The following is a 20,453-nucleotide window of genomic DNA, read 5'->3' on the forward strand; positions in this document are numbered from 1 at the left end:
CTTTCCCATTCCTCTCCCACTCTCCTTATTACAAGTCCCTGGCAATCGGAGAGACGGATCTGTTACTTAGGCATGAGGTATCTAGACCAGCGTGCTTTCGAAACTATAGACCCGGGCATACTGTATTTCTGATTTGCATATGGAAAAGGCAGTTAAATAGCTAATGCCCCCATACTGCTTGCGAGTCAAGTAGCAAAAGTAAATGATTTATCAAGCAAAAGTTACAACACCTGTGCCTTTTTGTCAACAGATGCAGAGGATGCCAAGTCAAGCGCTTCTTCTAATGGGGCAAACAGAAATTTGGATTCAAATAGCCCCCTCGACAGGACAATTTCGTGGTGAGCCGCTGGCACGGCAGCGTCACGGATCGGGGGAGCAGAGGCAGTGTCTGTAAAACCAAACCGCCTCAGAAGTCCTGAAGCTGCTAAAAACAAGCAAATCCAGCAGCCCCTTTCAGGCTTTTTTGTTCCCGAATCGGAAGCGCTGACTCGGATTGGTGTATTCGCTGGTCTCCTGTTGTGGAGTTGTACTCCTCCTACAGATTTTGTCAACAGAGGAATATGGCCTTTCTCTAAATAAAATATTTCCTTTTAGGAATTGTATTTGAAGCAATCTGACATAAATTAGAACAGGCTCCTAATGGAAATGTCTATTGCTAATTTTTATAATGCCCATTAAGAAAGGCATGTACTGTTTTTGGCTGTTTAAAAACAGCCCAGGACAGAATGATCCTTGCTCAAATCCAGCCGCGCTGTCGTACATTTATTCGTCTGCAATTTTATTGCAACGTTCGGTGAAAGCCCGTGAATGCCCATGTATGGGAAATGCGACTTCTGCTCAGCAGCACCGTCGCATCGCTGTGCGGAGCCGCGCTTCCGCCGCATTTGGAGGCTGATAGCGGGGATGGATAACTAATGCCGGTAGTCACGGGACCCACCAACTGGAAGAGAAAATCAGAGCCACTAAAAAGCTGGCCATGATGTTTTCTTCTAACTTGTAGCTGGACCATAATTTCAGGAAAAGCAGACATGTTGAGATTCATGTTTATTTTGTTGTATCAGCAATAAAGAGTTGCTTAACTCTTGTGTTGGTATTTAAGCTGGTAGCTTGACTTGTAGAAGCTCTATGTATTCACCACTTCCTCCTGTCCAAGGGAGCTGTGCGGCCTGATAGTTAATGGTCCTCAGGACCCCTATCCTAGCCTGATCCTGAATGTACTATAAAAATCCTGATGGAAAGCAGCCACCCCAGCTGCTTTTAATAACTCAGTCCTACTTGTTTTTATTTTTTCATTTTGAAAATATCCTAAGTGATTGTTCTAATTTATACACTAATGTCCTGCAAAAAAAAAAAAAAAAAAAAAAAAACAAACAAAAAAAAAACAAAAGCATGTCTTTGTTTAGAGGAACATTAAGTAAATTCCAAATCATTGCAGTTCGTATTTTTACCCCGCTTTCTCTGATTTAAAACATGGTCAGCTACAGAGTTGTTTCATGAATAAGTACTGAGTTTTACTGATAAATTATATATTTAGTATCAAGTGGGTTGTGGAGTTGTAATGATGTATAAGAAGCACAGAGATGCAGCTGGAGTCAGAGAGTGGAAGTCTGTCTCCTTATCCACTGCAGCATGTTTGACTTTAATTGAAAGCTGTGCTCGAGTATTGTTTTTCACTGTACAGCAATGTTATTCACTATACTGCATTACCTAGAAGCACTTAAAGTAAGGCTAGAGCACTTTCAAATGATTTAGATCATAAATAAGGAGCACTGAAGTTTGCAGTCAACAAACTTATGTGGGGAAAACACGCTGCAAGATGCAGATAAGTTTAAAATATTCTGGAGGATTAATCCTGTTCTGACTTACTATATAATCAATTTACCAACTGGTAGTTTTTCAAGTCTTCTGGAAAAAGGTAATGTAGCATTCTCCAACGGGTTTCAAGTTTCCTGAGCTATGAAGGAAAAGACCGAACGCTTAAGGACTTTAACAGTATATACCTCAACATTCCTTATTCCTGTGTACTCTAATTGTTTCCAAAATCACAAGAGAAATGCAATGATTAAAACGTGAAGGCACATGAAAACTTGTCACGTACACCCACCGACTAAAGGAAGGGCAAGGGGGTGGGAAGTGGGGTGCAGGCTGGGTTTTGCTGGGGGGGGGGGGGGGAAATCAGAGCCTGACGGGTTAAAACCCCGCTCCGTCCTGCTGCTGTACTTTCCGTGACCCTCTTCAGCGCCGGGAAGGTTTGAGACGCAGCGCGGTTTAACCTGGGCTGTCGACAGAGCCATAAACTAAAGCCCCTAACAAATTGTACACAAAGAACTGATAGCGAGGAACGGCACCGTGCTCGCGGGCACCTGGCTGCAGCCCTGCCGGCTGGCGGTCCTGGGCGGCGGAGCGCCCGTGCGGAGCCGCCAGCGGGCACCGTCGCTCTCCAGGTGCTCACGGACAGCCTGAAAGCGCTCTCAGGAGGCAGAAGCAGTACCCCGCTCTTTGCTGGTCATTTAATTACTTTTTTAGGCATCGCAGCCAGCTCAAAACAAATTATAAACGTTTCTTGCTGTTGACCTTTAAAAGCACTGTAATGTAGTCAAGCAATTATTTATAATTACAAGCTACAGTTGTCCTAAAACACTAGTTCTACTCACTCTTTTTATACCTTCTCCCCCACGATAACGTGATATTAAGCACAGTCTTAATTTTTTTCAACATCTGGCTCAAATTAGCTGCTAACAAAACTGCCAACAACTATTTTCTTAATCGACCCTGGGAATTTGATACGGCTTGGAAAAAGCGCATTTAAACCTTGTCCTTCTCCTAAAGAAACACAAACGTTTACTTGAGCTTCTGATTCGACCACAGCAGCTCTCCGAGTTCGGTCCACCCGGCTCGGGGGGCCTGCCTCGACCGGCCTCGCTCTGCTCTCGTGGAAGGAAGCAGATGTGCCGGCGATCACGGGCTCGCCGGCTCGCGGGAGGCGCCGCGGGGCCCTGCTGTGCCGCGGGAGCCGCTGGCCGGGGCTCCCCGCGCGCCCGTCCGGCTTCGCAGCGGCAGCGGGAGGAGGAAGCCGGGAGCGCGGGGACGGGGGGGGGGGGGGGAAGAACAACACGAAACAGCGGCAGCAACAGCAACAGCAACAAAACAGAACAACCCTGCGCGCTAGGAGGCCCTTAGCAAGCGAGCTCGCCGCAGCCGCGGAAGCGGGGTTACGGCCGCGCGAGCCCAGCAGGACGGGCAGCGTGCGCGCGACGCCGCGGGGCAGTTACGGCGCGGGGGCGGCGCGGCGGGCGTGCAGAGAAGTCGAAAGCGGCCCACCTGAGTCTGTTGCGGGATATTTACAAAGCTGGGATCCCGGGGTCCAACACTGACGAACCGGTTTGCGGGGGAGGTGCTGGGTGTCGAGTAGGCTGTGAAGGGAAGGGACACATGCGTTGAGGAAGCGGCACGAGATTGCACACAAACAACACCAAAAAACACACCGTCTCGGCGCCACCTTAAGCAGATGTTTTAACACAGACACGTGCGAACGTTTTAGAGAGCGCGAGTGGGGCTTTCGGCAGCGGAGAGGGTCCCTCCCGACGCTGGGGGCAGGAGCACGGGCGTATCGGGGCTGCTGCGAGAGGACGCCCTGCGACTGCATCGCGCCGCGGGACACGACGTGCTCGGCGCGGCTCCGCGGCCGAGGGCAGGAGCGCCGCGGGCAGCGCGCGGGCGCCGCCGGCGCTAATGGAGCCTGGTCTGGCGGCGCGTTTACTGCAGCGCTCGTTAACGGACTCGGACCCTCGTCCCGCGCTAATCCAGCGTGTAAAGGTTTGGTTTTCATACTGCTGTGGTCTGCAGTCTCTAAAATGTTCACTTGATGTGTTTGACAAACTAGGGAGATCCTTTCGGTAAAAAATTAATGGGTTGCAGTTTCGCTGGGGTGGTAAGTGCAATCAGTCTGAAGGCTGAAGCTGCCTTTAAAAACTGGAATGGCTCCCATAAATGTAAAGCTATTAAATGCAATGCAAGCCAAGGAACCAGATTACTTCCAAACTTGAAGTACTTTAATGATTTTATTGTTGCATTGTATTCTCCGCTGCAACTGTCCTCATTGCCACGTACTTCCCAGTTCAAAAGCTTTCAGTGCATTTTCAGTCTTCCTCTCACTTGAAAATTCCCCATGCAATCTTCTCCTTTCTTCTTTTTTTTTTTTTTTTTTGCATGTTCAGATCTAAATTGAAATAACCTAAATAGACGCCTCAATACAAACAGTGACTCTGTCTATTTTAAATATATTTATGGGAATGCATTCTGCTGAACAAAATCCCCAGACAATCTAGCTATCCAATGAAGAGACAAAAAAACAATGTAAAAAGGAAAGTTACTTGCCAAATTTCAGTCAGACTAAATATAATGTTCAGGCCTCAAAATTACAGAAAAAAAATAAAGTGAATTAAGAGTCGAAAAAGAAACTGAGTTGTCTGTATGGATGAAAGCCTGTTGCCTTTCTTAAAGCAAAATGTTTGGTGAAGTGCCATTGCCTTGGATGAGACTGCACTGAAGGGCTGTACAGAATCAAACCAATGACCCGTCCTACCCGCTGTCCTCTCCCTTACAGGGGCCGTAAGCAGAGGCACGGAGAAGAGTCAGAACAGATCACATATTTACTTCCTCCTATTCTCTTCCTAGCCTTCGACTATTTTCAGCCCAGAGACTTCCTGTATTTCAAGAGCCCTCGAGGAATTTCTCATTTCAGAGTGCCCCGTCTGCCCTTGAACCCATGCAAACTGTTTGCATCCCACCAAATCCTTTGGCAAGGAGTTCCGCCAGTGCACGAGGAGGCAGAGCCACGTCCTTCCGCTTGCTCTGTGCCTGAGCCTCAACACTTCCTGCCATGGCCCCTATTCCTTGCAACTAGGTGAGACGGACAGCTTTACTTTTGCACAGCACATTCCACCAAAACCGTCCCAGGAACCCCATACCTTCCTTTCTTAGTAATCTGAAGGCAGCTAGGGCACCCCTCACTCCTAAGGAAGGTTTCTTCACAGTTGTTTCAAATAAGATGAGCTTTTCTTTCAAAAAAGCTAACATTTTGCTAGTGCTTGCAAAAAGGCATGCAAGGAACACCTTTCCTTCACAAATACTTAAAAGGAATTTTTAAAGTGTACTATTTCATATGCCCGAGATGATTTACAAACTGTAATACAGTATGCATATTAGTGTATGAACAGTTACACTGGTTGCTATTCATATCTGCAAATCAAGGAATGAATGAACAGAGTAGATCTGGCGAGATGTTCTCCTTGCCTTTTGACCATGTTAATTTGCTATTTAATAATTCAAAGACATCACAAATTTGCAAAGGATGTATCTTGGTTGCTAGTGTCATGCATTAAGATTCTTCTGAACCTCAAATCATATAGGAGTAAAAATTCTTTCTACACCAGTGAAAATCAACTTAAAACTCAAAAATCAAACATGCTCTTTTGTTCTTCTGGTCTATTTTTAAGGAAGCAAAATGAATCTAGAGGCCATTTATTCCCTTGGAGCAGGTACATTCTGCTCAAAATCTTGTTTACAGTTCTCTGTTGGCAGCTTCTTGTGCTGTGATAATTGGTAGAAAATCAAAGCGAATCCATGAGAACGCTGCCTGAAATGTCTTCTCTGCTCAAACAGAGGTTCTAAAGCACTTCAAAAACAGTATAAGCTACATAAGAGTGCCCTCAAACCTTTCTGGATGAATTATTATGTATGCCTCTCTTCTCTAATGCTCCAAACTATGTTTAACTTACTTTCTGAAAATACTCGGATGTCAACTTGGTATTTCCTTAAGGCGTATAACTACATTGCTAGAGCCAAGAAGTGAAGAATACAAAAAACCTCTACAGGGAACATGTATGCAGAGCAGGCTTTATACTGCGGTCTGTATCCCAAGATGCTCCAGCGAGCATCTCACTTCGCTGTAAAATGTCACGAAATGTTTGAGGATTGTAAGTGGTCATTTTGGCTCTGAATATTTAGTAGACTTGCAATACACATTTGCAATGATTCCTATTACTGTGTAGGAAACTTGGTTCAGGAAAGGGAGTAAGTGTCACTTAGACCACCACTAACACAACTTCTTGCCATATCCTAGTGCTTTCATTTAAATACCATGTTTAACATCATGGGGGTGGGATTCCTGGAAGTCCTGCTGCTTCTCATCCCTAAGCTCTGTCCTGAGATCGGGATGGGGCAAACCAATAGCACTGGTTAAAGCTGGGTAGTGGCATGTTACACTGCACATACATAAGGTGGGCTTGTGGTAGGACCTTCAAAATCTCTTTCATCAAAGGGAAAAGCCAAAGCATGGAACGGGAGCAGAAACCAGATCTACACAGATCTGATCTGTACCAGCTTTGCTCCACGGGAATTGAGTAGACCTATGCCAGTTTGCACCAGCTGATAGCAAGTTGGGCTGGCCTGTTGGGTTTGAACAGGAGTATCTCCCTGCTCAGCCTAGCCTTTCTGCTACTGCGATTCCCTGCGGATTGTCTGCAGCACCATAACCCATAGCCAAAGAAATGAATGTGATGCCACAAATTAGCTATGATGCCTCACTTCAGGAACATGCAAAACAGGAGCTGGCAGGGAAAGAACGCTTGCTCACACAGACAGCTTTGATATTTAGCCAAAATGACAAGAAATTGTATGAAAGACAAGACAAACAAACAGTTTGGGGAATGTCATGTGTTTTAAAGTTGTCTGCAATAGCAGAATGTTAATTTGAGATACACTGTCCTGAAATAATTTCTATTAAGTATAAGAGTCTGTCAGCTACCAGACAGCTCTGCGTCAAAAAGAAAAACTTGTGTCTGGTAAAGATGGTTCGAATCAGTGATAAGCTAATGCACTGCTAGGTATCTCTTTTACAGACTGGAAGCACAGGCACATGTGCCTGATGTGAACAGCTGTCCTGTCTCGCCAGAGGCCTAGGGCTCAGTGTACATGTTGTGGAGCTCTAGCGAGGGAATTGCTGGAGGAACACAGCACAATACAATACTTCCTATCCCGAGAGCCCTCTGCAGCTGAGTGTCTTGGAGGGAATTGCAAATTCTAACAAATTAAATGATACAGTCATCACCCTCATTTTTTTATGGATGGGGAGAGGAATGAACTGGCTTGCCTGGAGGGTGCTCCGTCAATGCGTAGCAGCGAAAGGGGGAGAAATCCAATCTGATCCTGAATCTGCTACTACAGCCACAAGATCATTCCTCTCATCCTGACACAAATGCTGCTTAACACGAAAGCTCCTTTGTGCAAAGGGACATTAATCAATAGCAATTTTGCCCAACAAGGCGAAATAGCAAAGTTGCAGAGTTGTGAGCCTCAGAAACCTTAGAAAATAACATTTAAAGAGCAAAAAATTGCTCTTTAAAATCTTGGTGTACTGGATGGCACAACCATAGTCTCTGTTGCAACGAGGGCTACAGATTCTAACACTCCCATTCCAACTACTGCTCAGTTATGATACTGATAAAGTCCAACTGGCACGTAGTGGAGGTGGTGGTTTCTTTGGGCAATGAGATATTCAACCCAGAAACTGTCTGGTTTGAGAAAATGTTGTGCTGTGCTTGTTCTGGGTTACCAGCAAAACAAAACCTAGAAGAGATCAGAGATAAGATAATAATTTCGGGGCTGTGTCTGATATCAAGGATGTGTTCTATTAAAAAGGTTTTTTAACGGAGGAAAAACGAACCCTCCCAGATCTCATGACTCCCATCTCCATTGTGTCATCGTACTGAGGAAAATGTTGGCTTTCCAAAGGGATGGGATCCACAGCTGCAATTTTCAACTCCCAGAGCGTGCCTGGCCACCCAGTAGTGGTAAATCCCCAGCGTGCATCTCCAAGGGCTCTTCCTCCCTTGGACAGCACTAGAGGTTCACGTTTTGGTTAATGTCGCAGCTGGAGAGTTTCACTATTGCTCTGAGAATCATTAACCACCTTGCTGTGATTTTTAGCTCGCGTTCCCAAGAGGCCGTGGTGTATCGAACAGCTGCTCCTGGCTCTGGAAACCCCTCAGGAGGGCCATCGTCCAATTTTTGGTAGGGCTGTAGCTGCATTTAGTTTCTGCAGAGGGCTTTCTACTAGACCAAAACAGGGAAGGAGAACGGGGCATACGCCAACCCCTTGTACTCCATTTCGTTGGGCAGGGGGGCTTCGTTCTCCTCCCCGCAGCCAAGGGAGAGAGTCTGCCCAAAATCTAATGTCACTCCTGTCTTTGCTGCAGAAGTGACTTTCCCATACGCGAAAGCTCTGCAGGGCACTCGGCCACAGCCCAGCGCCCCTCCCAGAACCGGTGCGCTCGACCAGTTCGTAACCATGGAAAACACCTTCCTCTGCGGCTTTTATGAAACTCTGGTGAATCTGTACTTATAGGCTAATATTTAATTAAGAAAAAGAATAAACGCAAATGCAAATGGAGGGTTGGTACTGACTGACACACTAAACTCTCTCCGAAAGCCTGGGAACTTGGGTTTGTTTTTCTCTTTATGTGGCCAGCCGCTTCCACTGGCTTAGGTAGGTATGTAATACTTTTCTTTAGGAAATAATTGCTGTAACCTACTTTTCAGTAAAATCTGGCCCTAAACTAAATTATATTCTTGTTTACAGTTCAATTCGCTATTATTCGACACCCTTGTTCCTTATCAAAAGGAAGATGAATGCCTCGATATGTACAAAACTATATGTTTAGCTATCAGCCTAGCTAATTAACAAACAGTAATTATTTTCCTAATCTTTTGTTTAAATACCATTAACTAGCTGCTCTTGAGAAAACCTGGATTTCCAATTAACGTGGCAGCTGTCTGCTGAACACTGAGCCGCAGTGACCAGACCCTGCGCTGATCGCGATCGGTGCGGTTCTGCTAACTTCGGTGGAGAAATGCCAGTTTTTATGCCAGCTGAGAATCAGGCCAGACATGCATTTAGCTTGTCTACATGATCACAGTGTCACAGAAATTAAGTATGAAGATAACTGCTGAAATGATGTTGGGCATTTTTTTTTTGCTTTTAGATATCACACACTGCCGGTAAATTGAGTCACAACTGTAATGACAAATGTGCATTGACCTAGTTTCATTTATCCCAGTTCTAAAGACAAGGAAACAGTAAGGCATTGCTGACTATATTCAGTGATAACTATGAGTAAACATTAACCTTTTAGATTCCACCACCGAATCTTATTGATAGGACTTAAGAGACGGTATCTCCAGTCAGAAAGCGTCAAAACTTCCTGATAGCACAAGTCTGAGCTCCGAAAGAGGAGTGGAGGGGAGGGAATGAATCAACCTCTTAGTTCAACAAAAATTTGCTGACCAATTGGAAAAGTTCTGATTCTAAAAGATCGTGTTCACGATCTTACCAGACTCTCTCCTACTAAGGTCTGTTTTAATTTCTAGGCAATCCAGAGTAACTTGCTGAGTTTGCAGGAAGGTGCTATCGTGTAGCAGAAGCCAGTGCAGAACTCTGAGAAGTCCCAGATTTTACAAATGTCCCATGGAACCTGTGCAAATCTCCTGAATGGTATATGAAGCTTTAAAAATGTAGGTTTCACATGTTCTGAATAGCAAATACCTCTTTGTACATCAAGCAGTAGTTGCATATAGCATTTAAATATTAAGCTTGAAAAGCACACAAAGAGATTTGCTCTTTCGATTAGATTGATTTTTGTTTGTGGATGTTATTTGGACTCCCTTCACTGTGGAACAAGTCCCCTACAGTTGCCATTAAAGCATTGAAAGCTTCCCTTTTGTTTTTAAATGTCAGTTTGAGCATAGTTTCATTAAATCATTTCACAATTAACTCCCTGAACATCCAGACTTTTTTAAAGCACCAAACCCAGCTGAATCACATTTGTTTCCCAGCAGAGTGAGTCCAAAGTGGTATCCCCAAGTGTGTATGCAGGAATTTGTATATTTGACTTGTGGCTACACAAAATACATATGGGAGCCGTGTGGGTGGTGGAGAGAGGATTAAAGCTTTCTCTCTGGGCTTAAGAAATACCATAGCTTCTTGCCCAAAATGCAGGGCTCGGGAACCAAGTCGTAGGGAACGACGTCTGCGTTAATCTAACAAGATTTATTCCCAAAAGAACTATAAAAAAGAGAACTCAAAAGAGTTGTTAGTTTAGCCCAGTATGTGTAAGAAGTAATACTTTCTGTGAGGGCTGCTGTCTGATTTCCATGTAGTACCCTCTAAAGCTTGTCTTGAGATACAAAATTGCCTCCTCATGACAGTACAGAGGATTTCAAAGTCCCAGGTCTGTGTCTTAATTTAGCTACTGGCCATGATTTCTCTCATATGTGATTATGCGAAATGCCAACAAAACTGCAGATAAAACCGAATCCTTAAGCTAGCACTGTTTTTTGTTAATATAACAAGCTGAGAATGTTGTCCATCAGAGCAGAGAGCTCTCCCGTCCCCTCGAGCTAGCCCACCCGGGGATGTGGACTAGCTGCCAACAGAAGATGCACGGTGGCCGAGCCCGCTGCGCGCTGCTGTTAGCCCCTGGTTCCCGCGGCGGCTATACTTACTCGGAGAAGTGGGAGAGGTGGCCCCTCCTTCTGTTGATGTAGTTGGAGGTTTTGTGTCTGGCACTGGCAGAGGCACAGGCCTAGCCATTGGTGGCGGAGGTGGTGGTGGCAACATTGGGGTAGGAAGGAATGGATTGTGCACCTTGCCTTGGCTGCTACCATTGGGCTGCCGAAAAACAAGCAAACAGACAAGAATTATACTAAAAATCTGCCCTTAGGAACCTCTAATAACAACAGTCCAGCTTAAAACTATATGCAATATATCTGAAATTACTTAAGAAGAGAGGTGGCGAAGAAAGTGCTGTGTCCAATTCTCCACTGACTTCAAGGGACTTTATCTCAAAGCCTGTGAACCTTGTGAAACTGTGGAAATTCTCATTTTTAGAACATTTATCCTATTAGCAACTGATGAGAATTACTCTGGATTAAATTCTACTCTTATTTACATTTCCTGCAGCTACTAAGTCTCGCTCAGTGAGAGTTTAAACAGCTTTTTGGAGGCCTTACATTTCCCAGTTTAACGTCTCTATAGTATCCTGAGGATATCAGTGCCTGAGACTTGAGTGTAAATTTCTTAAGATACTGCTCATTAGGGGGAAAAATAAGCATTTTTGGTGGTCTTAAAAGTCATGCTGATATCTTATTACAGGAAAAACGAATGAGTGTGTATTAAAGTGCCTGCACTCCCACATCCCTTTTAAGTTAGCAATAGTACAGCTCACAGTTTAGTTGCCATTAGAATTCTATAAAGAAACTACTGAACTTCGAATTGCTCATTTTACATTTTAGAAAAAAAAAAACCCTCCATATATTTAGTTTGGGATGTGCACAATAACAGGCAGAATGGGCCTAGCTATACAACTGTGGTCTTTCTAGTGATCATCAGCAAAACCTGCCATTTGTAAAAGAGTTTTCAAGTATCACAGAAATAAGAAGCAGGCTTAAAACAAAACAAAACAAAACAGAAACCACCCCAAATTTGGTAAGTTTAAATTTTAAGGTTGCCTGGACACTTGAAAACTGTGCAGATAGATGCCAAGTATGATTATAAAGTGAAAATAGAACAGTTTGTGAACCAAGTGTTCCACTTTAGTGACAAAAACGATGACATCGCTTTCGACAGCACTCTACAAATTGATCTCACTGCAATTTTTCTGGCACTGAACATTTGCTTTTCCATTGATGATAAAAGCTCAGTTTTAAATACAGATCCATATCCTAAGTACTGCTGAAGAAAATAATATTTTAATTCTTGTTAGGGTTTCCATTAGCCTGAATTACGGGGACAAAATACTCGTATTGGCAAATGTTTGGGACATTATTTTCATTTCACCTGCTTTGGCACTGACGAAAGGCTTTGGAGTAGGGTAGGTGCAAATCACACTTGCCATAGAGCAAAAATGGTTCGGGGCATAAATAAGACTCAAATTCATCTGCATTTAACTTAACAGCACTCCCACTGACTTCAAAGACTGCAGTTTGCCGTAAGAAGCAATCCTTCAGGGATATTTATTTTTCCAACATCCAGTACCTTTAATAAACTAATATATTAGTGACATCCCTCAAACACTATCTTGTCTCACAATTAGGTCATTTTCCTGCCAAGAAAACCCCTGCTGCATGTTCATTGTGAGCGTGCTAACAGTTCATAATGCTGAATGGTTTGGGATAAATTAAGCAAATGAATACTCAAGGAAAAAGAAAAGCACTGTATTGATTTGTTGTCTAGACATAAATGTATCTGCTAACATATTGCGGACATTATTTAAAGCTGGTATTGGCTGGAGCAAGTAGAGCTCAGTTTTTCTGCTAGGGAGAGGGAAGCACTGAGGACAATATAGCTTATTAAATAAGTGTAATAAATTAGATGCTAATAATTAAACTAATTCTCATTAATGCTTTCAATCGTATGCATGTCAGGAGAGAAATAGTAATTTTGCCAGTTATTACTTCATTGGCTGGAAAAAGTTACATGCATTACATTTCATGAAATATTCACAGCATTATTTTAGGTATGATTTACATAAAATTTATAAATTCTGTATTTGACCGGAATGCTATTTCAATAAGAGCAAGATGATTCACTTTATTTGATTAAAAAAATGAAAATGGCTATTTGAAGCTTTGGAACTCTGCTTAATTTTTCATAGAGATAAGGGGAAAAGATAACTGCTTACAGAAATAACAAACCATAATAAACTGTACTTTTAACATCTTGAGTTCAAGTACTGGTCAACTTGATCTAAAGTGCTATAAGGCAGTATTTTTTTTTTAATGAACTTAGCTGATCTGAAACATCTGTTTCTCACCCTCCCTTTTCCTGCTCTCCCCCCCCCCCCACTCTCCCCTGAACTTCAAAAATAATTAATAAAAATTATTCTGCCTTCATATTTTGTTAACCCTCATTCTGCTAGGATTAGAATGCACGCAGCAAAGGCGCTTGCGGAGGGACCCCAAAGGTCACTGCATCACCACTGCTCTGACAGTTTAAGTTAATTTCACCACAGTGTGGTTAAGTGTTTTTGGGGGAGTTTTTTATTGTTTTTCTAAATATTTTTGCTGTAGCAGCACTTTTTTTTTTTTTTTTTTTTTTTGGCAACAGCGCTATTCAAGGTGAGTTCCTGTGTGCAAACATGCTGTTAAAATAATCCCATTATCCCGTGGTTAATTTTACATAGGACAAACACTTCTGAAGAAAGAAAAACGGCTTCCTTACATTTAGGAACCCCACCTGTCCAGCCTGCTGACCAGCGTCGGGGCAGACAAGTTGGACAAACTCTTTCAGAGTCTCCTGAGGATGATAGCGGATTGCTGGGTGTGAGAAGTATGGCCCAGGCTGTTGAATAATGGGTGATGTTGGAAAATGAAGAGTCGATGGTGTTGCATGTGGACTTGCTAAAGGAAAGAAAACAAAGACGTTATATAGAGTAGAGTTTTGCCTTCGGAAAACAAAACAGTTTAAATCTACTGTAGTTTTAGTCTTTTTAAATTACGGTATCGCTTATACATCTGATCTTCACAGTTGATATATTAGACCACATTGTGTCCTACACTCACTCCATCTAGGTCCTGGAAATAAATGGAGCCAGACGTTTTAAAGGATTTTCTGTGTTTTTAGTGGACATATATAAAGCAACCCACAGTTCTTGGTGAAAGTGACAACTATTCATCACCTTAAGAGCAGTCCTAATGAATCAGGCAATAAAAAAATGTATTTGGGAGATTAGGGTTAAGTTCCTTGACATTTCATTTAACTTGGATTTGCACATATGAATCCATTTTTATATTGCGCTATAAATGGCTGATAATTTAAAGATGCTCAAGCACTTCTTGTTGTTGGGGATTTTTCACCTCAATTTTGGAACATTTATTTTAAGTAATGTGTTTTTAGCTAATGAACATGCACAAAGTGGCAAGACTGTTTTGAAAATTTTACATTTCTCTAGAATAACGTTATGTGCAACTCTTCAACAAGCCTCCAGCTCGCATTCAGGGATGATGTTTAGTTTGGTGAATTTATAGGCCGGCGAGCCCACAGTGGAAAAGCAGGAGGATGTGCAGCGAAGGTGCAATGTACCCAAGCCCACCGGCGATGGTAACTTTTACCCTCAGCTGATTTCAGCAGAACTGTACAAGTGCGACTGAAGACAGAATTACGCTGTCTCACACTACATGACACCTTTGTCCTGTTCCTTGGCATTCACGTGCCACCACTGGTGGTGCTATGAATTCTCCTTTTCGCCTTTAGGCTGCAAATTCACTGTTTCTCCAGAGGGGCCGGTTGATCTGGTTGAGTGTAAGCTCATCTTTGTACTATAGTTTGTCTCTCGCCAAAAAGAGTTCGTTATATCGCCATCCCTCCCTTGCATGCTGCTCCAGTGATCCTTCTGTGTGCATACACTACATTTGTAAGCTACGCATAACTGATTAACTACAGGGTATGCAAGGCAGGTGGTATCCTACAGAAAGTCATGTGCTGGCTTTGGAGTAAGTTAAATATATGAGTGAAAAAGAAAGCCACAGGCACTTATAAAAAAATTGGAGAGATGCAGAAAAGTTAGCCAAAATCAAATAAGAATGAGCACTCATTTAACAGGGAATGTTATCAAAAAGCCTCAATTAAACAAAAGCTAAAATCTGTGTCTTAGTCTTGCTCTCTGCCAGTTTAATAATATGACATTTTATTAATGATTTTTTGGGGGGAAGCATTATTAAACCATTAACAACCTCAGAGCCTGCAGATGTTTATAAAACATGTACCACAGGGACAGCAGCAAGCAAAGCTATGGCATTATCCTGCAAACATTCATTAAGGGTTGACTGGGCAGCATTTACATGTACTTCTGTTTCCATGACTCCGTATGAACGATTGCTTTGACGCCACCACCAAAAAGACCTCCACTCCTGACTGGGATGCTCTGTAGAACTGGCAACAGCACCACGAAAAGCACTGTGAGAAAGAGCTATCACCGACCTGCTACACAGGACACCATTTCAAGGTGACAACTATTGCATGGTAGCAATTCCTAGTAGCTGCTGATATGGGATGAATATGAAGCTCTTGCCCTTGCTGTGAAAAGCCCCACTGTACCATCACCAACCCCATGAGTCCTCCCAGTCTGCTCCCCTTAATACCTTTTAAAATATTCACAATAGAAAGAGAAACACATACTAAATGCGTGGCATGGACTGCGTCTCATGCAACAGGGAAACGTCGCTAAAAGAAAGCGTGGGGATGAAGAAGCGAAAGGTAGCGTACAGCCTTCAACTATCTGTGGTCCATGTAGATGTGGGTCCAGTGATATCCTTCTGATAGCATGACCTGTACCTACACTGCAATATTGAGATACTACGGGATGTGGACTCAACTGGAGAAGAAGAGTCTTCCTACAGCATATCCTATGAGCCTTTGTATGAAAATGTCTATAGTTACTCCATGGTCAAATACCTGTGAGCCTAGCCTGTCTAACCTGTCTGCACATCTGTGCTTCTCTTTTCCTTTCTTCTTCTCCCCCCTCCCTTTTTTTTTAACAAATGTAGGGAAATATTTGTTTTCAGAGTCTTGTTCAGACTTTGCATCTTAAATTACTGTATATTTGAAAATTCTTCTGATACAGAACCCAAATCCTCAAAATGGAAGAAACGAAGACTGGTTTCTTGTCCCTAGCCTCTTGAGAGAGCCTGTATCTCCAAAGCATGCTATTAAAGGTAGAAATAATGTGGGATTCATCTTAGTAAGTGGGGTGCCTATCATGAGGCTAATCTGAGTTAGTTATCTGGGAATCAATAGAGAGCTACTAAATAGAACTGATGGAGTCTAAGGAGCCATTTATCTCATGCAAAAATAGACCACCACATTTGGATAGATGAGTCACCCCTTTGACTTCATCGACAATATTGACCGGCTCACCAGTGCCTATGAAGGGATCCCATGGGTATTGGCTCCGGTGGAGACACCTCCAGTATAAGTAAGCACTTGCCTTTAGTTAGATGATTTTCACCGACATGTCAGCCTCTGCTCTCACTTATACCACCCCTGTATCCGTGTAGCTTCATTAATGCCACTTATGTCATAACTAATTTACATGTATGAATGTATCACTACCTTCTCCCTGAATTAACAGCAATTTTAGAGCTTGTCAAAATATTTTGCCAAGAATGTTTATTCAATAAAAACTGGTGGTATGAATTTTGATGACTGTGAAAAAATTTTCATCCGCATACAACATTTCTATTCCTCTCTTCCCTCTTTTGTTCCTCTATGTCTTCTTTTCTATTCCCCCCCTTTGCCTGTATGCCAAATGAAAGATGAAGACTGAAGATAAAAGTGAGAAATGAAAGTTTCTGTGGAAAACAATGAATTAAGTCAAAAATATATTGTTTTTTTAAACATTTATTATCAAAGTTTCATTTCAGCACTAGCTCTGTTAATACTATTTGAAATTGCGTCAGTGCACTATCCTGTGTACACATCTGGGAACAAATTCATTCCCTTTCTTCCTTGGAGTGGAAAAAGAGACAGAAATGTAGCAAGGAACAAAACACTGCAACTAGAGAACATGTGGAAATTCAAAACTAGGCTGGAGACCTCACTGCATGTAGCTTTTCCAAGGTATGTGTCCACACAGAAGTTGGACTGCTGTATCAAAGATGTGTTATGGCTATCAGAGATATTTATAGGCTTGTAAGTGCAGGGTCATTCTCTGTTGCCTTTGACCTCCTCAGCATGTCAGAAGAGAAAACAAATTGGAAAGCATTTGTCAGTGATCTTCCCAAGGAGAGGGTCTTGGGTGAGAGAGAAGAGAAAAATGGATGCAGGAAGGATAAAGAATAATTCCGGGAGGAAGGGCGCATGCTGCAAGGAGGAGAGGGGGGCTCCTGCCCTGAGCCGCGGCTGGCTCCTCGGCACAGCCTCCAAGGGCTCCTGCCCAGCACCAGGAAGACTGCAGGAAGGAAGCAAGACTGTCGTCAGTCCTCGGTCTGTGCCATACATCGGCATGAAGGATTTTGTTTTCTCGGAGGAGATGGATTAGCATAAGAAGTAAGGAATGGTATAAAGATCTCCCAAAGGTTTGTTTTTGCAGCCTCTCGCTGGGAAATATCAAACTTCTCATGTGGCAATAGGAAGGGCAGTTTGGTAAGAAGACTCTACTGCTGTTCAACTGATGAACATTGTGGTGTGCACGGCTTTTACTAGGGAGAGTGAACTAAGTGCTGAAGCCTGAGAACTGCCAGCCCAGACAGACCATTAGCCTGATAGCTATGTTACTGCCACTAACTCCAGTGGATATAAAAACAGCCTTTCTGATGATGAAGGTGCCCAGAGACCTCGCTCAGCAAACAAGTTCTAGGTGCAGAGCGCAACCACGTTTCCAGATGAAGGAATCCTTACCGACATTTTAAATCAATGAAAGGATGTAAGCTAGCGTAGACTTCAAATTCCGGTTGCTATTTCCCCCTGCTTCTCCTGAAGTATTCCACAAAAATTCACATTTTTCTCTTGTTTCCTGTTGTTTGCACCATATCACCTGACTCTTCATAAGGCAATTCCATGTAATTCTTGTTAGTCTCTATTTTCCCCTAAGCACAAATATAGCCAAGTATTCAGCTTTGTAATCCGGACAGGATTTTAATTGCCTCTTTTCTATAAACCATCATATAGATTCACCCATGTTGGTCAGGGACTTAGATTCCTCTTGTTATAATTGTGGCTTTTGGCATCAACTTTTTAGATTGGTTCCTAGGTCTGTGGGAAGATCCCAGGAAATGTAAGTAGTAAAGCAATGCCAACAGTAAAACCTGACCTACTTTCAGGTGTGGCATGCTTTTACCTAATGTCACGAAAACACCACCGCAGCATGAACCACCACAGCTTCATCTTTTGGATGCAACTATTAATCAGTGATAATCCAGTGGTAACAAGCAAAATTCCCAAATCTTCTGCTTACCCTAATAAAGATACTTTGCAAGTCAGAAACCTGAAACTTATTAACAGGAAGTTAAGGACCACATGTAAAATCCTCATTTCCAGGCAACTTTTTATTATAATCTAACCTTTCTGAAAACCCTCTACTCAAACAAATCAGATTGGTTCAAGTGACAGACCCGACTTCCTAACAGCAGCATCACCTCTGTGTTACAATAGAAGCACACTTGCCTCTAAGAGTGACTAGTGACCATGGGCAAACCACGTCAGTCGTGATTTTCAAAGGTCTTTAATAAAAAGGGTAAAGTCTTTGCTTCTGAAAACCATGCTTAGAGTGATGCAAGTTTTCCTGCATGTAAGAAGGGGCAATGACTGCCTGTATGCTTCTGATGGGATATTACAAGCCTCAGTCAGTGACTGTAAATTCTTTGAGATCTTCAAATGGAAGATAAAACAGAGATCTTTGTCTATTATTTATTTACTTATTGACTTATTATTTATGTATCCCTAAGCAGCTCCATGCTGCCAAACCATTTTTCTCCTGGCGTCTTTCAGCCTGTGACATTTATACTTTATTACTGACCTCACTAAATGATATAAATTTTAAGTTTTACCACCTATGAAAAAATATGTATTTCAAAGTCAGAACTTCATTTCTACCTGCTGTAGGTATGGAGGAGTTGGACTATCTGGTATTATTAAATTGTTATTTGTGAAGGGAGGGACTGGAGGCAGGAATTATCCTTCTATCTCAAGGCAGGCACAAGTATTTCAAAGCACACATGATCCTAATTCCATTGAAGCTCATCTGAAACACCCCAGACTTTTTTTTTTTTTTTTTTTTTTTGAAAATTAGATGACAATGTATGGTAGCCTGCAACAGATACACCAGCATTTTAAAACTATTGCTGTTGGGCCAAGTAATTATGCAGTACAGTTGTTGCAAGCTCTACCGTTTTTTTTTTAATGTTTTAGGAGTTCGTACTGTTGTGCAGAGTAGAAGAAAGAGGGTTTTTCAGAATGTTGAATTCAACTGTCCAATTGTGAAGCCCAGTCTTGTCTTTTCCCTTCTTGATTTGTAGTAGCCAATATCAAACTAAATTACTAATAAAATAAGTCGTACTCACTGATTAGATTAGCACTTCGCAGGTGTTGGGCAAATGAGTAAGAGATAAAATTGTAAATTGTATTGAATTGTATAATCAGATAATAAAGAATCAGTTAATTTGAAGCAGGTTATAGTTTTCTGCAGATATATATCTGCAGAAGGATCCTTTTCCAGGCCCTTCTTGAAAAAAATGAAGTGTTCTAATGAAAGCCCCTGAGATGCCTCCTCCCAGGGGGCACTCCCTGCTGTGCTAAGGAGACTTTCTGATCACAGTTGCAGGACTCAGATTTCTCCACCAGCACAGCCCAACACATTGGGGAGACATCCTGATCCATCTGTCTTCCACTGACTCTTCCAAAAAGCCTGGCCAGCCCCTTCAAGATAAGACGATTGGATGAAACGTCTTTCTCCATAATGTTGTTTGAAGTCTTTGAAAGGGTCATTTTGCGCTCCTCCTCTCCCACCCAGGCAATGACTATCATCACCCTGCACTCTCCGCCTGTTCAAGGAAGAAGTGGTCTGGGCAGTCAAAACCACGGTTCCTTTACAGGCACAAGGGCTTGTCCATCAGAGCAGACTGACAGAGCGTTGGCTTCACTGGGGCACAACACTCAGATGCCTCCTGTATAAAGTGATAATTAAGTTTACTAATAGCTCATTAAACATTGATCAATCTTCCTAGAAATAGTAACATTATAATGAAATAGGATCATATTTATCAGCTTGTTTTTGAGGCCTTTATAATTGGCTTCATTACAATTAAGAAAGTATTTTTTTAAAAGTCATTTCCCTGGAAATGTTATGGAACAGTTTGTTCTGCTAGATATTTCCACTTCAGGCGTCTAAGCTGTGTTAACTCCCTGCATGCTGTAAGCTTTCTTCTAGCATTAAACTGATGCAAGTGCCAGTTCAAATTATGTAAGATGTATCCCACCCTTTGTACCCCAAAGGTACTTATTCTCAAAATTGACCATATTAGAGTACTAATTGGCTAAGCCACCATGCTGGCTGATGTGAAATGCTTTCAAACACCATGAAACAGCTGTGTTTATCGGAAATATGAAGAGTGACTTTTTAATAAGGAGATCTGGCAATAATCCAAATTTGTTGAAAGGAACCTACACTTCTGTGTATAATACAATACAAGAGGTAAAGAATAGAAGTCTAAAACAATAGCTTTAAGCCCACAGATTTTTGTGATGAAAGCAGTTACCCAAACAAGAAAAAAATAATTAAGAAACTTAGTCTGGGATTTGCAGAGGTCCTGAAAGAATTCATTAACTGCTTTTGAATTTCAATGAGAGTTGTGTCCCTATAACACTTCTTAAAGATTTCTGAAAGTCCCCATTTTTCTTA

General features: G+C 42.4%; 1 protein-coding gene across 9 annotated transcripts in view; it reads right to left on the minus strand.

The window, feature by feature from the left end:
• NFIA (nuclear factor I A) overlaps window positions 1–20,453 on the minus strand; it is a 234,484-nt gene that overhangs the window by 17,662 nt on the left and 196,369 nt on the right. For 4 of the 9 annotated variants that reach the window (XM_062582116.1, XM_062582113.1, XM_062582110.1 and 1 more), the window contains 3 exons: window positions 13,280–13,458; window positions 10,564–10,729; window positions 3,322–3,413 (listed from right to left, as the gene is read on the minus strand). In XM_062582116.1, coding sequence (XP_062438100.1) covers window positions 3,322–3,413; window positions 10,564–10,729; window positions 13,280–13,458 — 437 coding nt within the window. The remainder of the gene's footprint in view (window positions 1–3,321; window positions 3,414–10,563; window positions 10,730–13,279; window positions 13,459–20,453) is intronic. The other 5 variants (XM_062582115.1, XM_062582112.1, XM_062582108.1 and 2 more) reach the window with 2 other exon arrangements.

Source organism: Rhea pennata, chromosome 8 (genome assembly GCF_028389875.1).
Source record: "Rhea pennata isolate bPtePen1 chromosome 8, bPtePen1.pri, whole genome shotgun sequence".
Classification (NCBI taxonomy): domain Eukaryota; kingdom Metazoa; phylum Chordata; class Aves; order Rheiformes; family Rheidae; genus Rhea; species Rhea pennata.